Here is a 16,200-nt window from a genome sequence, read left to right as displayed (position 1 = left end):
AAATTATTCCCCAACTTCGCAATTTTAGCTCGCCTCCCACCTTTCGGAACGGACTCAGGGAAAGCTAGGGCGGAGGAAACTTCCCCACAAACTGAGACTAATCTATCAATGGTGGCATCTATGGACGATTCCTGTTTCTGAATTGAAATCAGGTCCATTTCGTGTGAACTTTCTACAATTTGGGACCAATGTTCGTCTTTGAACTTGAACTTGGCATGACCAACCAAGACCAAACCAAGAAGAGCATGATGATCTGACATATTACTAGGCGTCACATGGACATACTGAATAAGATCAGTTATTGGGTATCTAATTGATATCACTCTTCTAAGTTTTGATGGGTTTGATTCAAGGTAGTTTGATTCAATGTATTTATGAAATACGTACCGGGTACGTCAGAAAGAACAAGACTTCAGGACCAAAAAGTTTAAAAGGGTCATATCTCTGTCCATAATGAACCGATTTAGTCGAAATTTCATTTGCAAGTTATTGTGAAATTATTCAACTTAAACTATAAATCAGCCCTTGCACTTGGCGTTCATTTATGTCTTCAGATGATGACGGAATACAGAGCAACTGTTGAGGCTGAATAGGGAGTTGAAGCCCCTATAAATGTGGGTGAGTGTGACCATGAAAGTTTTTTTGGGGCAGAATTTTGTTTTGCAGGCCTCGGCTGTAATTCGCGGCGAAATTGAGTATTATAGCACTGCCTAATTTAGACCAATATTAGACTTTTGGTCCTTGAGTAAAAACGGTTTTTGCACGGCCTTAGAATAGACCTTTGTTTTGTTAGTTGTGAGGACCAGGGTCCTGTTTATTTGAATAGAAACACTCCTCCTTGGTCCTCCCCCAACCATGGCTTTTGGTTAAACAATACTGATATGGGATCAAATTAATTTTCGGTAGTGAGATTGCAAGAAAACTTGAAAAGTAAAGGTAGATTGCAATCTGAAAGGCATCTGACGTCACAGATTGGGGTCAGCGTATCCATGTGTAACATAAAAAGTCAGATTTCAACTTGGATGCAATCCTGATTGACGTAAGAAAAATCAAGCTCACTTTTGAGGCTAAAATGTGGGTTTCCAGTATGCCGGTAGCCTTGTTAGATATACAATTAAAAATGTAAATTGCTAACCCGAAGTCCCATCCTCTCGTGACTTTTTGTATAAACGCTTCACCATTTATCACCCGAAAATCCGAGGCCTACATAAAATAGTTTTACGATCTCAATTATCGGAAGAATTTTGCAGCGGTTTTCTGTGGGACACCCCCTTCCAAGCCCCGTGGAGGAACTTGGATTTGGAATGGAGAGACCTCATACGGCACTGAAATTGAGTATGACTCGACAAAATACAAAAACTCCACGAAATATCGCTCTCTTAATGGCAAATTCATTCTCTTTGAAAGGTACACCTGTGGTCAATATGCTCAATTTCTCGATCCCACGACAAATGCCAGCTACGACGTCACACGCCTTCAGTGTTTGTGGTCCAAGAAATGGAGCCAAGAGACGTTGGATCATTGTGTTTGTGAGTGCTCGGTGGTCCGCCACTAATCTTCCGGCGATCGCCATTGACACAAAATCATTTTTACATAAAACTAATCTACCTAAGTATTTCTCATCTATCATTCGTAAGAGCCAATCTTTATCTCAGGGTCATCTTGCAATCTAATCCCATAGCCCCCAGAATGGACCAAGCTCAAATACGTTCCTCATCTTTCACTGAGGCTTCCAATTCAATCAGGTAGGTTCCTGATCGAAATCCGAGAGATAAATGAATTTGTGTTCATTTGCCAAGGTCGGTTGGATATATTGAAGGCTATTTTAGGATGATCGAGTTGACGAATAGAATATAATTTTTCGAAATGAAAGTCTCAGGGGTAGTAAATGATATCTTTTTTGTCATTTCAGCACGTATTTTGCATTCCTTTTCAAAATAATCTTTGAGACTCAAGCCGAATGAAATTTCATGAAATTTTTTATGAATTGCAGTCGAACGTGCAAAGCTAAAACATGTCTTAAAATGCGGCTGAAGGGTTCAGAATCTGACAAATTTGTTTCTTGCGCCTTTTTAATGTAAGGTATGTATTTAGGAACAATGTGAATTGCTGTCAAAAAGTTTATTGACTTTTGATATGGCACAGTACAAGAGTGTATTTTCTTGTATCCGGGGCAAAATAAAAGCCAATGATCGTTGGCACGCCAATTCCATCAACGCTAAAAAGAAGTTCTTGAGAATGTGGACGATATGCTTTGCTTTCAAGACGTGTATAAATCATACAATTCGTCCAGATTTGCTAAGGTTTATCTTAAATAATAATAGATGCAAATGGCCTTGCTGTTTCAAAACAAATAGACTACCTTCCGTCTCGTTCATTAATTTAATAACTACGCATCCATTGAAACGTTTTACTAATTTTTGGCCCTGGATTTCCGCAAATATTTTGCTTTGGCCTCCTCAGTGACATATTTGTTTCCGTGCTACCATAATCTGCGCCACAATTATTGTCTTAGTTTTTTCCCCGGGCAACCAACTCATCTCAGCAGTAAGGACATTGGAATTCATCCAATGAGCTTGGTCAACTTTTGGAGACTTGGAAAGTTACAACGGAAAAGTGTAAAAGCAACGTTGTTAATTTGGCATGGTATGACCTTCTTGAAGACTTTAAATCGAATGAAGAAGTGCATCTTTCCTCATCTTGAAACCTTGGGAGAATTGGTCTTTTTCCTCTCTTTCAGGTCATGAACAAAGTTGATAAGGCTATTAGAGCAATGAAGACTGTCTCATGTTCCCAACTTTGCCCATAAACCAATTCAGAATAAGAGCTGTAGAAAGCTTCCTTCGAAATAAGCTGGGTTCTAAATTTCATTAGGGGTTAATCAAGTCTTCTCATAACTTTCCAAAATTGCAACATGAACTTTTTTTCCTACCCAGGGGGCCGTTTCGTTTGTCAAGAGGGGAGGATTTCACTTCTTCAAAGCGCCTGAATATGTTTTCAACTTAATCTCTTGAAAAATGATGTGTGAAAACCAAAATCGGGTTTATTATGCGAGGCATCTTAAAATAGGTTTCAATTTTTTTCTTCCTTGAAATGAAAGCTTGACATCGTAGAAACTAAAGAGCTTTAGGGAAAGAACTGACACTTGCTCCAGGTCAATGACTATTCACTGGTTTATCGCCAGCGAGAGTGAAATACCAATCCATTATCTTGCATTGTTCCAGTTTTGCAAAACCATACGAAGAAGTTGTTTGCCCACTGGCTTTCCAAATTTTGGGATTAGTTAGAGTTAGATTATATCTAGAAGCCAAAGCCAAATTGCATTTACGCCTCGGGCTTAGTGAAACTAAAATCGATTCGTTGTCATTTCACCGCTTGGAGCTTTGGTACTATTTATAAAATGGGCAGCGCGAAATTTGAAGTCTGCCTTTTTTTAATATTTGCTTGACAGAAAAGTTACAATTATATTTTAAAGGCAATAGTGTGGAATCTTACCCTGGATTGTTTCAATTTGATAGCGGCAAATAGGGTGAATATCAAAAAACTAAATCTTTTCTTTTTCATGTTGTTCCGTAGAGCATGCGTCATATGCGCCCAGCATTCCTTTGGTGTTAAAGGCAGCTCAGGAGTTTGGAAAAGGCCAAGCTCTTCTAGTGGACGGCTTTATACTGGATCAAGTGGACCAGAATCACTTACCAACCATTAAGTTCATTGATTTCAACGACACTGTGGTCCTTAACATCGAGCTGGAACCGAGTTACGCCAAGATGTTTATTCACAGTGACCTGAGGCCGGTAAGAGGGTTGATTGATTGAGTGAATGAGAACTCATTTCTTTCTACGAATGAGGGCCATTGATTGATCCTATTTCTAGACAACCGAAGCTCAAACCTCCGTTGTGGTGGATTATGGAAAGCCGTTTTTCATGAATGTTGAGTATGTTCCCAGTCAGTTCCACTTCAGGATCGAGTTTAACGGGGAGCTTGCCCATGTGTTCAACTTACCTGATGACATCCCGGACTTGGAATTCCAAGAAATCAGGGCTCAGGGAGATCAAAGTATCACGTTCATTGGCTTTGCTCCACCGGGTAGGTTGAGAGGCTTCCGAACTGTTGAAAAAGATTATTCACAAAGAGGGATCAAGGTTGTTTTCCGAATTGAGCTTGCCCATTTAAAGCGTCTTGCGGCATCGAAAATGAACATTTAACGGTAAAAAAACTAGTAAAAAAGAGAGAACAAATAAAACTTTCAAGCATACAAAAACACTACTGAATACGTAAAACATTTCAACCTGACTAGCAAATTGTCACTTTGTTCTTCTTATTTATTTTCAAAAGTAACCAGTTTCGATTACTGTACATCATCAGTTGAATAGTTCACCTTACTTGCATTGGTGTAAACAAACTTGTCATTTCTTGAAGATTCAAAACGTGCTATTTTTACCCTCAGTTAGCAAATATTGAAGCCCGGAGAAAACACAGACTTAAAGCACCAAATAAAGCTTCTTAATGAATTAGTCTTTCCCATTTCCAAAGTGCATGATAAATTAGGAGTTACATCTTTTTACAAATAGGATTTCATATTTCATGATTTCATTAATAAATGCGTTGGAAATGCGCCCAATTTGTGTAGGTACTAATCCTGCTGTTCCCGTTGGAACTGAGCTTTGGTTTCGTTGTCCTGAGTTCCACGTGTTTAGTCACGACTGGTACCACAACCCACAAGTGAGGATCACATGTCAGGAAAATGGATTGTTCAGTCTTCCTGAAACTTGGCCCGAGTGTGTGTACCGTAAGTTATCAAAGAATGGATCGAGTTCCTAGATACAAGTGTCCATTATTGTATGTCCCATGTCTCTTTCTAAACGGTTGATTTGATTATTTATGCTTTTAAGCGGCCACAACTGAATCCGGACGAATTGATGGAGTATCAAATGGATGCAATGGCACCCTTTGCGGAGGTATTTTCCCAGGTGAGACAACAAAATTTGCTTCTGACCTTTGCAGGAGTCGTTTAGATGTAATATTATCAAGCATCTAATGGAATTCGAACACACGTTTATTCGAAATGTTGGTAAAATATCAATAATAATCGTTGCCAACGGAATTTGTGGCGTCATTGTTGTAGTTCTTGTCGAAGTAGTTGTTGTTGATGTCGTTCACTTAATATCTATATCAATGATGCGGATAAGCAGCAGTTCATAATTAGTATACGTCCGTAATTTTTATGTACCGTAAAGATTGTAAAATGATCCGGAAATAAAGCTCGGCACTTGATTGCTTTGAAGTTGCCTCACGGTTCTTTCGTATCTCCATTCAAATATAATCAAAATAGTTCGTTTATCAAAGATGAGGCAGAACCAATAGAAAAATGTTTTTCCCCAGGCAGACAGTCAATGCCAGTGTTCAATGTTTGAAGTAAAAAAAACGAATGGAACGTGACCAAACATCTTGCCCAATACTAACTGACTGGTTTGAGCTCATCTTCGCTCAAAACTGGTCGGCCGATTGCAATTGAGAAGGTAAAGATGGCGATTGAAATAAAAGCACAACTTTTCGTTTCCAGTCTGGATGGTACATTGCTCAAAAAGTGAATAGCGTGCGATAGGACTAGTGCTAACTGGTGATTTTGCAATTTCGTTCGAGTAGTGTTCAGGAACTCTGCCCGATCTGCCTCGAATAATCAATCAATGCTGATGTGTTCTGTTTCCGCAAATCTAGTGACTTGGTAAAAATCGGGCCATCGTCGGGGTTATGATACAGTATTAAAAAGGGTAACCCAGAATATTGGAGACGGTATGTGGCCATTGTAAGCCTACTAAAAGGCTTTGTGATGTGCGTTTGATCAAGGACTAGAATACAGTAGTGAAATGATATTTTTTGTGTGATGTCGAGAAAGATTGCTTGAAACGCATTCTCAAGGTGAAAGATTCAAAGGCTTAATTTTGCGGGAGTTCACGGGCAGCAAGAGCGGGTTGATGGGCTTGATGGAAGTGCGTTTTCAAGCCCTTCAAAAGGGGATACAGGGAATGGTTGGAACTGGAAATGTACACTTCGAGTTAATCGGGTAGAGAGGGGTGTGTGGGAAAGAGATAGGGAGGAGTTCAGAAGGAATATTTCAGTAACAAGATTTGCAATCTTAGAAAAAAAGCTTGTTGAGATCACTGACAATGCTTGACTGCAACCATAATGACAATAACTTGGCCATTCTTAACCAAGTGCCAAGAATGCCACCTCTATTCAGTCTCCGGTTACAAATACACTTTGCTCTTCACAGACCTTGTGGTTCCATAGGCACTGTCTACCACTTGGGACCCTTTCCCTCCTCCCCCTCCAGTACCCAGGCCATTACCTCCCCCACCAGAAGAGCCTTCAGAGCTGCTTGCATTGGAATGGTCACCCATGGACCTGTGGGTGTTCAGGGGGTCCTTGTTGCGCATGGAGGTGCTTCGACCCAAGGTTGACATATGATACGAGTTGAGATTGTCGCGACCCCTGGCGTAGTAGGCAGGGTCTTTACCACTCCCCAGCTTGGCCTCAGCGGCGCTTTCATATTGATTTATGCTGGGCAAGGGGCGTTTCCCACCTGCGTGAATAGTATTGAACTTGTTCTGAGGATTCAGCAAGGAACTTGAGTAATGTCCACCCAACACACCTTGACTAGGTGGACCACCTCCTATGGAAGGCTGATATCGGTTGGTCCCTGGCATCATCGTGGGAGGACCAGGAGGTGGAGGGGCCATCATAGCCAACTGATTTGCGGTGGGAGGTGGCATCTGTCTGAGAGGTCCCGAGACTAAATCGGGTTCAGCATAGGTGACCTAGAACCATATCAGACGCTCGTCTCACAAGCTCGAAAACTATGCATTAAAATTGTGATCCAATTTACCTCTTCGTGCCGTCCATCATGAAGCTTAGCAGATTGTGCGGGTAATAAAGGAGCACCAGCTGGACCCATTAAAATGGGCCGTGCTAGTCCGCCTCTTTGTTCAAAGTACTCGTACTCTGTATCAGGATAGGGCATGTGCCCATCTTCTTCCTTGCGACACTTTCGGCCACAGCAATAGCCCGTGACAAACCCAACCACTAAGGCAGCCACAGCGCCGGCACTTACAGTAATGATCAGAGTTTCCAAAGAAAAAAGAACTTGGGATGGTTCCACAACCTAAAAAAATGAATTAACATTGGGTTTATTTCCTGCAGCAAAATATGTTGACAATGTCTCTTCCTCCTTACCTGAACGCCATTGCCAGACCCTGCACCCACATCAGAGGTTATTATCCCGCTCCCTCCCTGGGTTCCAGCTCCAATTTCGTTTTCCAATCGGCTTTCATCAATAATATTTACGACTTGCCCTAGTTGCAGTCCTCCGAGGAATTTCTCATAAGAATACACTTGACTCACGGCTTGTGCCGAAGCACTTGCCGCATCGCCAGCGGGACAATGTGGATGAATTCCCGTGGTGATCGATTGGATGAAACTGCTAGCCATATTTTTCGTCCAATCCCCCGAACTACATCTGAAAACAAAATGGCAGCCCTGAGAAATACGTCAACAAATTTTGGCGCCCTTTTTCTTCTGAATAGAAGTCCACAGCAATACGCCTGGACTGGTTAAGTGCAAAAAATGGAAGGTAGCCTCTACTACTAATACTAACCTCGACGACCTAATTTCCCAAGCGCAATACGGATCCTGGAGGGCCACACATTCAACACAGGTAGAGGCCCGATCGCAACGTTGGACCGGGAAAGCTCGCACTTCAGTCTCAGACATAACTGCAAGTGAGCCTAGACTTTGTTGGCCTTCGGTGCCATGTCCCATCACTTTCACATCCTTGATAAAGATAGTATTGGAAAAAACTTGCAATTCCTCGATGATGATTGTTTCCACTTTGGTCCGGGAAAAAGCAGATTGGGCATTTATCACTTTCAAAACTCGTCCGTTCGTTGTACCTGGTTGGAAAAGGGTTGATCATGTTAAATCCTGATATCTTGATCATGACTCCAAAGCTGGTGTTAGAAGTTCTTTTTGTGTAATATTTAGTTCAATCGTCCCTAACGAATTTATTGAATCCTTATATTCTTGCGTTTTGGTTTAAAATCCTCAATAACTGATGACTTATGTTCTTTTGCTTGCTTACCGACAAAAATGACGTCAAAGGCTCGTCCATCTGTGGTCTTGATTTGGGGATCAATTGCAATCACAGTGAATCTAGACACCATTCCAGTCCTAATGACAATGGGAGATCCAAAAAATGGTTGAACTGGCTCATCCATTAATGAGTGAGTTTTGATGAAGTTCAAGTTCTGATCTGGAAGACTTTTTGTGTCGTTGTTACAAATTCCTGGTCGCGGTGACGGAACCTGAAAGAGCATACGTAATCAATTTTATCCTGTTGGCTCAATCTCATTTCGAGCTTAGCTCGTTTTACCTTGTTATCGTCAACGGCGAGCCAGTTCTCGCCTGATGATCTTTGTTCTTTAAAACGCCCGCTAAATGCATCACTTATTTCCCGGAGTCTAAATGCGCACACGGCGGATGCTCCGATTGAATTTGATGGAGTGGTGAATGTAGCATAGATAACCGAGTCTCGGCCATCGGATTCAGGGCCGTATTGACCTTGAACGAGTTCGGATATGCCTTGGATTTCGTCGAAATAGAAAGGATAGTGTCCAGGCACGGAACAATTGAGCCTTGTTTTGAGGTAGGAGGTCCAGGAATTTTTGGCCTTGTTCGGTCCACCTTGATCACCTTTGCATACGCGGGCAACTCGAGAGAACACTGCTTTCCCGCAGTTTATGTACTCAACAGCTGCTTCCCGGAAGAAAAAGTATACGAAATCCTATGTCACCAGAAAGATAAAGATAATATTAGTCCGTCCTAGTCGTAGTAGACCTATCTTCGCCAGGGTTCAAATGGTACCTGATGTTCAAAAGAACCGACGAAGTCAGGAGAGTTGAGCTGAACCGAGTCATACTGCTGGGTTCGAAGAGGTTCACGAAATATTATAGGATCCACTCCGGTGAAATCGGCAACGGTTCCAGAGTAAAGTTCTCCTCCCACCAGAACCGCAGTGGAGTTATGAGCGGGATCAAAGGGGGCCAGTCCCAAGCCTGAGAATTCACTCCGCTTCACGTACGACCCTCGCTCATCGATGTATTCTCGACACATCGGCTTGAAGGCATTAGTCCCACAAATCAAATATCTCGAGGGATCCGTGCTGTATTGTTGAATCACGACAATATAATTTTGGCAAGTTTCTTTGTTTTTGCCCTTGACTGAGCAAGATTCTTTATCGAAGTCTGAAGCGTGCCAAACTAGAGTCTGTTTAAGGCGAAGCTCATCTGCACTAACTTTATACATAATGTTTCTAGCTCCAATAAGAAGTAACGGGGGTGAGAGCTTGTCCACGGTGGTAGAGGTGTAAAACAGTTGCGAAAAGTGGTTCTTGGATGTCACATTTCCCAAGAAGGCTGTGTAGTCTCTGTCGGTCATTGAGCAGAACAATTTGGGCCGAAGGTTGTCTTGCCATTGTATGGCCAAGGAGGTGGGACACCAGCTTACTGCCAAAAAACACAACCACAGCAAGTATCCCTTCATTGACAACGTATCTTTCTGTAGCATATCCATTATGCTACGAACTGTTGGTCAATACTGAAGTATATTATTCATATCACAACACTCTCTTGTTCCTCTCAGGTGCAGAATTTACCATTGAGGGCGTGTCCCTTAATGTGGGGCGTGACCCTTTTGTCTTGGATGCCATTCGACCCAGATTTTGGTTCTTAGGCTTTGGTTGTGAGGGTAGGCCAGGAACAGTCCTTGTTCTCTATCGGAACTGGGTGTTCGGCTAGCCTTGTCTAACCCACAAGAGCAGATCGCCACCACCAAGGAGAGCCAGAAGAAAGGCCAAAAAGGGTGTTGCTGGTGCTCTGGAGGCCGACGTTGCCTTTCCTTTCCTCATTGAAAAGCAGAAATTGTTAGGCACACTACTCGCCCTCTCAGACACACACTCGCGTACACACACGGTTTCTATCCCCATGATCTTCCTCCTCCAGGCCAGCCCACTTCACTCTCTCCTACCTTATTGCCAACCCAGACCTTCCGATCTATCCCGTTCAACACTCGGCCGAGTGTCAACATTGGATATCCAATTCCAACTTTCCTGCTCTACCAGCTTCATCCAAGCTTAGCCAAGCTCCGAGCCCGTCCGACATCCACCAACTTGGTTGAAACCTCGGGATGTTGTCCATCATCATATGTGTGAAGTTGGTGGACGAAGCTGTAAGAGGGGAGACCGGGGGAGACTCCCGAAAAGAACGAACACCACCAGAGAGAAGAGGAATGACCCGACCGACCCACCGACGACGAATGGACGTGATGTAGATAGATAGAACTTGAAGAGTCGAGACTTACTCCAACTGGAGATGGGGCAGTAAGGGCGGAAGCGCCGGACGGAATTGGTCAATTGAAACACGGATGGAGAATACGGAGAGCATCGCTCTCCCTCCTACTCTCAAATCCCCCCTCCTCATCAAGATCTACCCGATCTACCATTCTCCTTGTACGGTCCTGGAGAAGGTAAAAATATGAGTGGAGACATTTGTGGAGCTCCAGGGATTTGGTTGGGTTAACTAAAGAAGACAAATGGACGCCGCAACCAAGGCTCGATCATGCGGGCTTTGTGGTGGGGGAGGCTTGTCTCCTTGCCATACTCTTACCCAATTTTACCTCGGATATTTTCGTGGGGGGATAGGTCCTAGTAATCCTGGTAAACGCCAAGACATCATGTGCAACCAGGAAACGACTCATTGTCGATGGTCTTGTAAAGAGGGCATGGATTTTAAAAATTTAGAGTGGTTCGGAATTTTTTTTCATCAATTGTTAGTCAAATGATAAGCTTAGTATGTTTTAAACTCATGAGCAACATAAAGTAGCTTGAGGAATTAAATTCGACCTCAATATGAATGTATGAAGTTAATGATTATTAGTTTTCTTCTTGCAAACGAAAATATGAATGCTCGTTGCCTCTTTTTGGCAACAATCATTAGTCATATTAATCAACTTTTTTATCAATATAATTTGCCTTGAAAGGAAAATACACTTGTCTATGATTCATCGTTTTCCTCATTCGATTCAAAGAATTTCTTTGTGCACTCGTCAGCTTTGACCAGAACTTCGAAGTCTAGGGCCACAAACATTGCCTATCAAAATACTTCATGTTTTATAACTCAATGCCTGTTTGATCGATGACACATTGAAGTAGCAGCTGCACGATGAAAAGCAGCACAAATTTTGGGAGGTCATTGGGGCACTTTTCATAACAGTAGAGGTACTAAAAATCCAAGATATAAATCTCAATATTGGACAATAACAGCTTCTAAGGTTTCAAAAAGTTTATTGCAAAAATACGAAATTCTAAAATACAAAAAAAGCAGCCACAAAACGGCTTTTTTCTTCTAAAATTAGTTTTTATTCATGTTAATGAGTGAAACTTAGACAGTTTATAAAAATACCTACCTGCATGAACCATTCCTTTAATGGATAAAAGAACTGAACCTTCAATTTAATCCCTCAGCAAAGAGATATTAAGCCTCAAAAGTAGGAGTGATCTCTCAAAATTTGACGATGACGTCATCTTCCTTTCCCGCTTCAATGAGTCAATTGGGTGTCAAACATTCACACAACACTTATGCCCATGTATTCTCTCAGCTACGACCGAAGTATGATGTGGCTAAAAAACTGACCTCTTGTTAAGAGAAGATTTTCATCCTAGATATCCTAGTATACATCGGTTTATTGTACAGTAAACCCCTAAGTCAAACCTCTACGAGAAAACTTTAAAGTCAGAGTAAGAGGCCAGTTAAGGTTTGACTAAGTTAATCAAACAAATCATGACAATTGATACAATCTAATCATGGTCAATTTCAATTGTTGCCCTTAACTTTAATTGCTTCTAGATAATCATTGGCATCATTCTAGCAACATGAATCATGCATTTTTGCGCACTTCAGTACAGCTACTGGGAATGGGATCTGGGCATTTGATCCAAGTTTTGATAGTTAAAGGAGATGCTGTGAGGTAAATGAGATGTCAGCAAGTAAATAGTGGTCAATCAATGACCAACTACTTTTTTTCTCCTGAGGCAACCTGTTGAAGAATTAAGAGTCACCTAGCGATCCATTAGAGAGCGGTAACAAGGAAAATTGTCTTCTCTCCAGATGGCGTGCGGTAAAATTTCGGTCTCGGATTCAAACATTTTCAGGGGAAAATAAATAGCAAAGTAGTTAGTGATGTTTGCTAACATGTGGAATGGCCCCGATTTGATTTTCCTCTCCGTTCTCTCGTAAGAAGACTTATAGATGCTCATCCAAACTCACAGAACCAATCTGATACGGATACGACAATGCGCCAGATCTGTCAGCTCTAATTCGTTAGTGGATCAGATATAATATGGATATAAAGTTGAGTAAAATTAATACGTCTTTCATCTACTAGGAATTCCATTCCCAGTAGCAGTAAGGAAGTCCGCAAAAATGCCTGTCACAAAAGATATTTGGACGATGTGATTATAAGTTAAAGTGCATGGGTGAGCTAGTGACATTTTTTCACATTTAAGGTAATAATGACAAACTATGAAAGGAACAATTAAAAAAAAAAACTTAGGTAGTCACGGGGAAACGTTAGTTCATTTGTCATTAAACATGCTTGTAGCAAGAAAAAGGCAGGTTCCTAAGTTCTTCGATTGTAGGGAGGAGACGTGGCCTAGTGGTTAGTGCAGTTTCCTAGCATGATAATATTACCCGGTTCGATTCTCTTCCCCGACCTTTCTAAAGGTAACTTTTAGACGCTAACCACACCCATAGATGGAGAACAAATCTGATGCAGACTAGGAGACAATTGAAGCTCGACGTGATGGCTAGCTTCGCTGGCCGGGCCAGGTTCACCCCTTCGAGCCTAGCACCCCAAATACAAAAAAGCTACGAAATTCTGATTTTTACCATATCAACACTCAATTTCAATTTGACCAAAACGCCTCAGGCAAATCATGAAATGATCCATCCATGTTTAGTTTCACTTAATCGTATTCTTTCACAAACGCCTTCCTGACCCAGATGTTTTGCGTTCCACCTAGGTTTGCGTGATTTTTATCATTTTGATCGTTTTGTCAATGTTTTTCGTAAGTGTGTTTGAATGCTTGTTATCAAACTGAAAGGTTTAAGTCCTCGAGAACATTTTCACATTAAACTGATTGTTCTGTTTTTAAATGTTGATTAACAAAACTGGCGACGAATTACACTTATCTTTCTAGACGGGCCCTTAAAATAATATTTCATGCTTCAATTTGCTCCCTGCTCAAGCAAAATAAGATAAATGAATCAAAAGCTATGAATCGCCGCTAAAATTGCATTGAAGGTTACTTTGTCATAGCTAGTCACGACATTCTGTAACTGTGGTAAATAAGTTTTTTTTAAGACTTTGTCTTTGTCAAGATTCTCATGACCAGTTTTTCTAAATCTTTTTATCGGAGTAAACTCAAAGTAAAGTCAATATTCTCGATTAGATTTGAATGGTAGCTCCTTTGAACAGAATGATGGCACTTAAGCGCAAGAAATAAGTAACTAAAAGTATTATGTTCAAGGCTCAATTAGATTGGGCTGATCTAATCGGCTTTTGATAGCAAGTTCACGCTCTAGTAATGATGCCGATGAAATTTTTACTCAATTAGTAGAAAGAATGGTTCTTTATAACTTATTATAGCGTTTGATATTGCTCAAATATGCCTAAAACTTTTATTCTAAAATCAAACTCCCATTGATTTTAACTGTAAAGAGTCTGAAATTCATTAAATGAAAACGTTTTTGTGGATGTTTCCTATCAATTTTTAGATGATATTTACCTGTGGCTTGTGTTTCTAAGTAGCTCTTACCACCATTTTCAATCACTTTTTATCATTTATTACAACCGAAGGTCCTAATTTTAAGAAGCGCAAAACATTTATCCACGCAATACTCTTTCTAATTGTCATTGTTCCAGCATTGTAAAATGATATTCTACTAAAACTTCAGGTTGCTGGGTACTATTCTTCTTTGTTAATTAGAGTTAGAGCAAATAAAAGGACACATACTCAAAAGGAACAAAGGCGTGTGGTATTGCCTCTTTTTTTAGAAGAAACCATCAAATGAAATGCCTACTTTCCTTTAGCCAATCAATAATCTCAAACAATAATCTCATATTGTGATGCCGGAACAAAGGCATACCTTATGAACTACTTGTTTCAAGAACGTATCAATAACTAATTTCGACCTAGTGGATCGTATATTCTGTTCAGAGAGGTTCAGTTGTTATATATCTGGAGAAATGGTCACAAGTCATTTCACTCTCCACGTATTAATCATAAAAAGCTAGTGTCAAACTACCGATTAAAATAGGAAACTCAGAAGAAACTAGCCATCTAAACTGAATTGTCACATCTTAGAAAGCCTACATGATGAATCATTAAATATAATTGATCCGCAATTAAAAAGAACACTATGACTCAAATGAAAAATCTTTCTTATTTTAAATTTTATTTTCAATCAAAATGTCTGAATGACGAAGAAAGTATTTGCCGGCGACTTTTAAAACTTTTCCTTCTGACCGTCAATCGAATGTCAACCTTGACTTTTAGAAAAACACTGAACTGATCATCCCAAAAAGGAACAAATTCAAACATCCATTTTTGGGAATTGTTTCCGTGTTATTTCAAAACATATTGTTCATTTTTTGGCCAATAATGCCTGTCGGTTAAATCCCGTACATGGAAAAACATGTGAATTGATTTTGTCTTACCTAGAACCCTGTTTTATCTTCGAATTCAACAAAGACTTTCAATTCGTTTAACACACAGTTAGGTAAAGGTTAGGGAAGAAGGAAACATTGACCTGAAATACGTTTAGGTCGGAAGAATATAGTCACGCTGATTACTACGTGTTTGTACAGGGCTGCCAACTTTTTATGCAATGTCATTACGCAATTTTTTTCTGGGGTTGTTTTTTTGAACCTTCCTTATCATGAGTCTTATCCATGTCTCAATTGATCAATAAGCCAGTAAAAATGCCCATGCTATGGCGTACCTTTCGATTTCTGATTAAATTATTCTTATCAATGCAAATATATTTTACGTCAAGCCCACTTCAATTTTCCAACAACAAAATCAAAAGTCATGAAGAAAACTCTCTCAATTACGCATTACGTTATGTTGGGTTAATAAAGTCTGTCGTGGGTACGGCAAGCCTGATTGGTCTGCCCCAAGACTGATCAGGCTTGTTGTCGGACATGAGGGCACACTTTGATATCGTTTTTCTAACTTGTGGCATTCATCCTGAGCGGCAGAAATGTGTATTGTTTTTAAGAGGTTGTTTCTAAAGATTGTTTTTATTACTAATTCAAGATGTCTCTGAATCATGAATACACTAAGGCTGGCGACCAATTGTGTGCAGTTAGGCTTCACTTTCAATTCGCAGTCTTTTCTTTTCTGTTGCGGAATCCTGCTTTTCAGAGAACCCTGGCCACGCGAAAAAAGATGAATGACCTCTGGAGGCCGAAGTGGAGCGAGGAAGCTGTAACATAAATATGCTCTATACTTCTGTATAAAGTTACTGAAGAAACATAATCATCTACGTCATAATGTAAAAAAAGCAAATAAATTGTATTGAATAATATCTAAGTAGAACATAATATTCAAACTTAAGATCGCCTCCTATCATAACCTTTAGAGAGTGGGCCTAGTGCCAGATTTCCAAAATCATCATGATATTCCATGGTCCAAAGATTGGCGTACATCTCTACTCAAAGTCTCAATCCCTTGAACGTAGTCCCCTTATTGTCAGAGACACTCCTATTTCCCATTTCAAATTGAATCCCAACAAATATTTAACACTCTCATCCCTACTTACCTCTCTTCAGATTATCCTCTGATACATCTAATACATGCTGGCCAAGTGTATTATATTGTTTACGTCTTCCTCGGCCCTTCTTGCTGTTGCTCCAGCCCCGTCCTTTAGTGTGTAGTCACTAGTCCGTAGTACATTGAGTCTCCTCACTCTCCACTCTCCATTCGCAAGTAGTCTCCCCGTGTCTGGCTTCCTCCTCTCGTCCATCCAGGTTCGCCCTCTTTTCCAACCTCAAGGTGGGATTCGTGGGCGGCGGCCGAATCCAAG

At 40.7% G+C, this 16,200-nt stretch overlaps 3 protein-coding genes across 4 annotated transcripts in view; 2 read left to right on the top strand and 1 right to left on the bottom strand.

Annotated features, from left to right (window-relative positions):
- LOC131880574 (sushi, von Willebrand factor type A, EGF and pentraxin domain-containing protein 1-like) overlaps positions 1 to 5,291 on the top strand; it is a 10,120-nt gene extending 4,829 nt beyond the window's left edge. The window contains exons 7-11 of the mRNA XM_059227242.1: positions 1,251 to 1,335; positions 1,408 to 1,529; positions 1,656 to 1,745; positions 3,577 to 3,794; positions 3,874 to 5,291. Of these exons, the coding sequence (XP_059083225.1) occupies positions 1,251 to 1,335; positions 1,408 to 1,529; positions 1,656 to 1,681 (233 nt within the window). The 3' untranslated portion in view covers positions 1,682 to 1,745; positions 3,577 to 3,794; positions 3,874 to 5,291. The remainder of the gene's footprint in view (positions 1 to 1,250; positions 1,336 to 1,407; positions 1,530 to 1,655; positions 1,746 to 3,576; positions 3,795 to 3,873) is intronic.
- On the top strand, positions 3,925 to 5,291 carry LOC131880575 (uncharacterized). Its single transcript, XM_059227243.1, has 3 exons — positions 3,925 to 4,087; positions 4,632 to 4,790; positions 4,894 to 5,291. The coding sequence occupies exons 1-3, from the start codon at positions 3,925 to 3,927 to the stop codon at positions 5,037 to 5,039; spliced, it is 468 nt and encodes a 155-aa protein (XP_059083226.1). The 3' UTR covers positions 5,040 to 5,291.
- On the bottom strand, positions 5,037 to 10,379 carry LOC131880573 (semaphorin-1A-like). Of its 2 annotated transcripts, XM_059227241.1 has the most exons (8): positions 8,921 to 10,379; positions 8,430 to 8,840; positions 8,139 to 8,361; positions 7,656 to 7,950; positions 7,235 to 7,517; positions 6,888 to 7,163; positions 6,654 to 6,819; positions 5,037 to 6,584 (listed from the first exon to the last, which is right to left on the bottom strand). In XM_059227241.1, the coding sequence occupies exons 1-8, from the start codon at positions 9,626 to 9,628 to the stop codon at positions 6,250 to 6,252; spliced, it is 2,697 nt and encodes an 898-aa protein (XP_059083224.1). In that variant the 5' UTR covers positions 9,629 to 10,379; the 3' UTR covers positions 5,037 to 6,249. The 2 variants fall into 2 exon arrangements, with proteins under 2 accessions (XP_059083224.1, XP_059083222.1); XM_059227239.1 differs by having other exon boundaries at positions 5,037 to 6,819.
- Positions 10,380 to 16,200: the final 5,821 nt, after the last annotated feature.

Source organism: Tigriopus californicus, chromosome 5, assembly GCF_007210705.1.
Source record: "Tigriopus californicus strain San Diego chromosome 5, Tcal_SD_v2.1, whole genome shotgun sequence".
Lineage (NCBI taxonomy): Eukaryota > Metazoa > Arthropoda > Copepoda > Harpacticoida > Harpacticidae > Tigriopus > Tigriopus californicus.
This window is presented reverse-complemented; position numbering and strand designations above follow the sequence as displayed.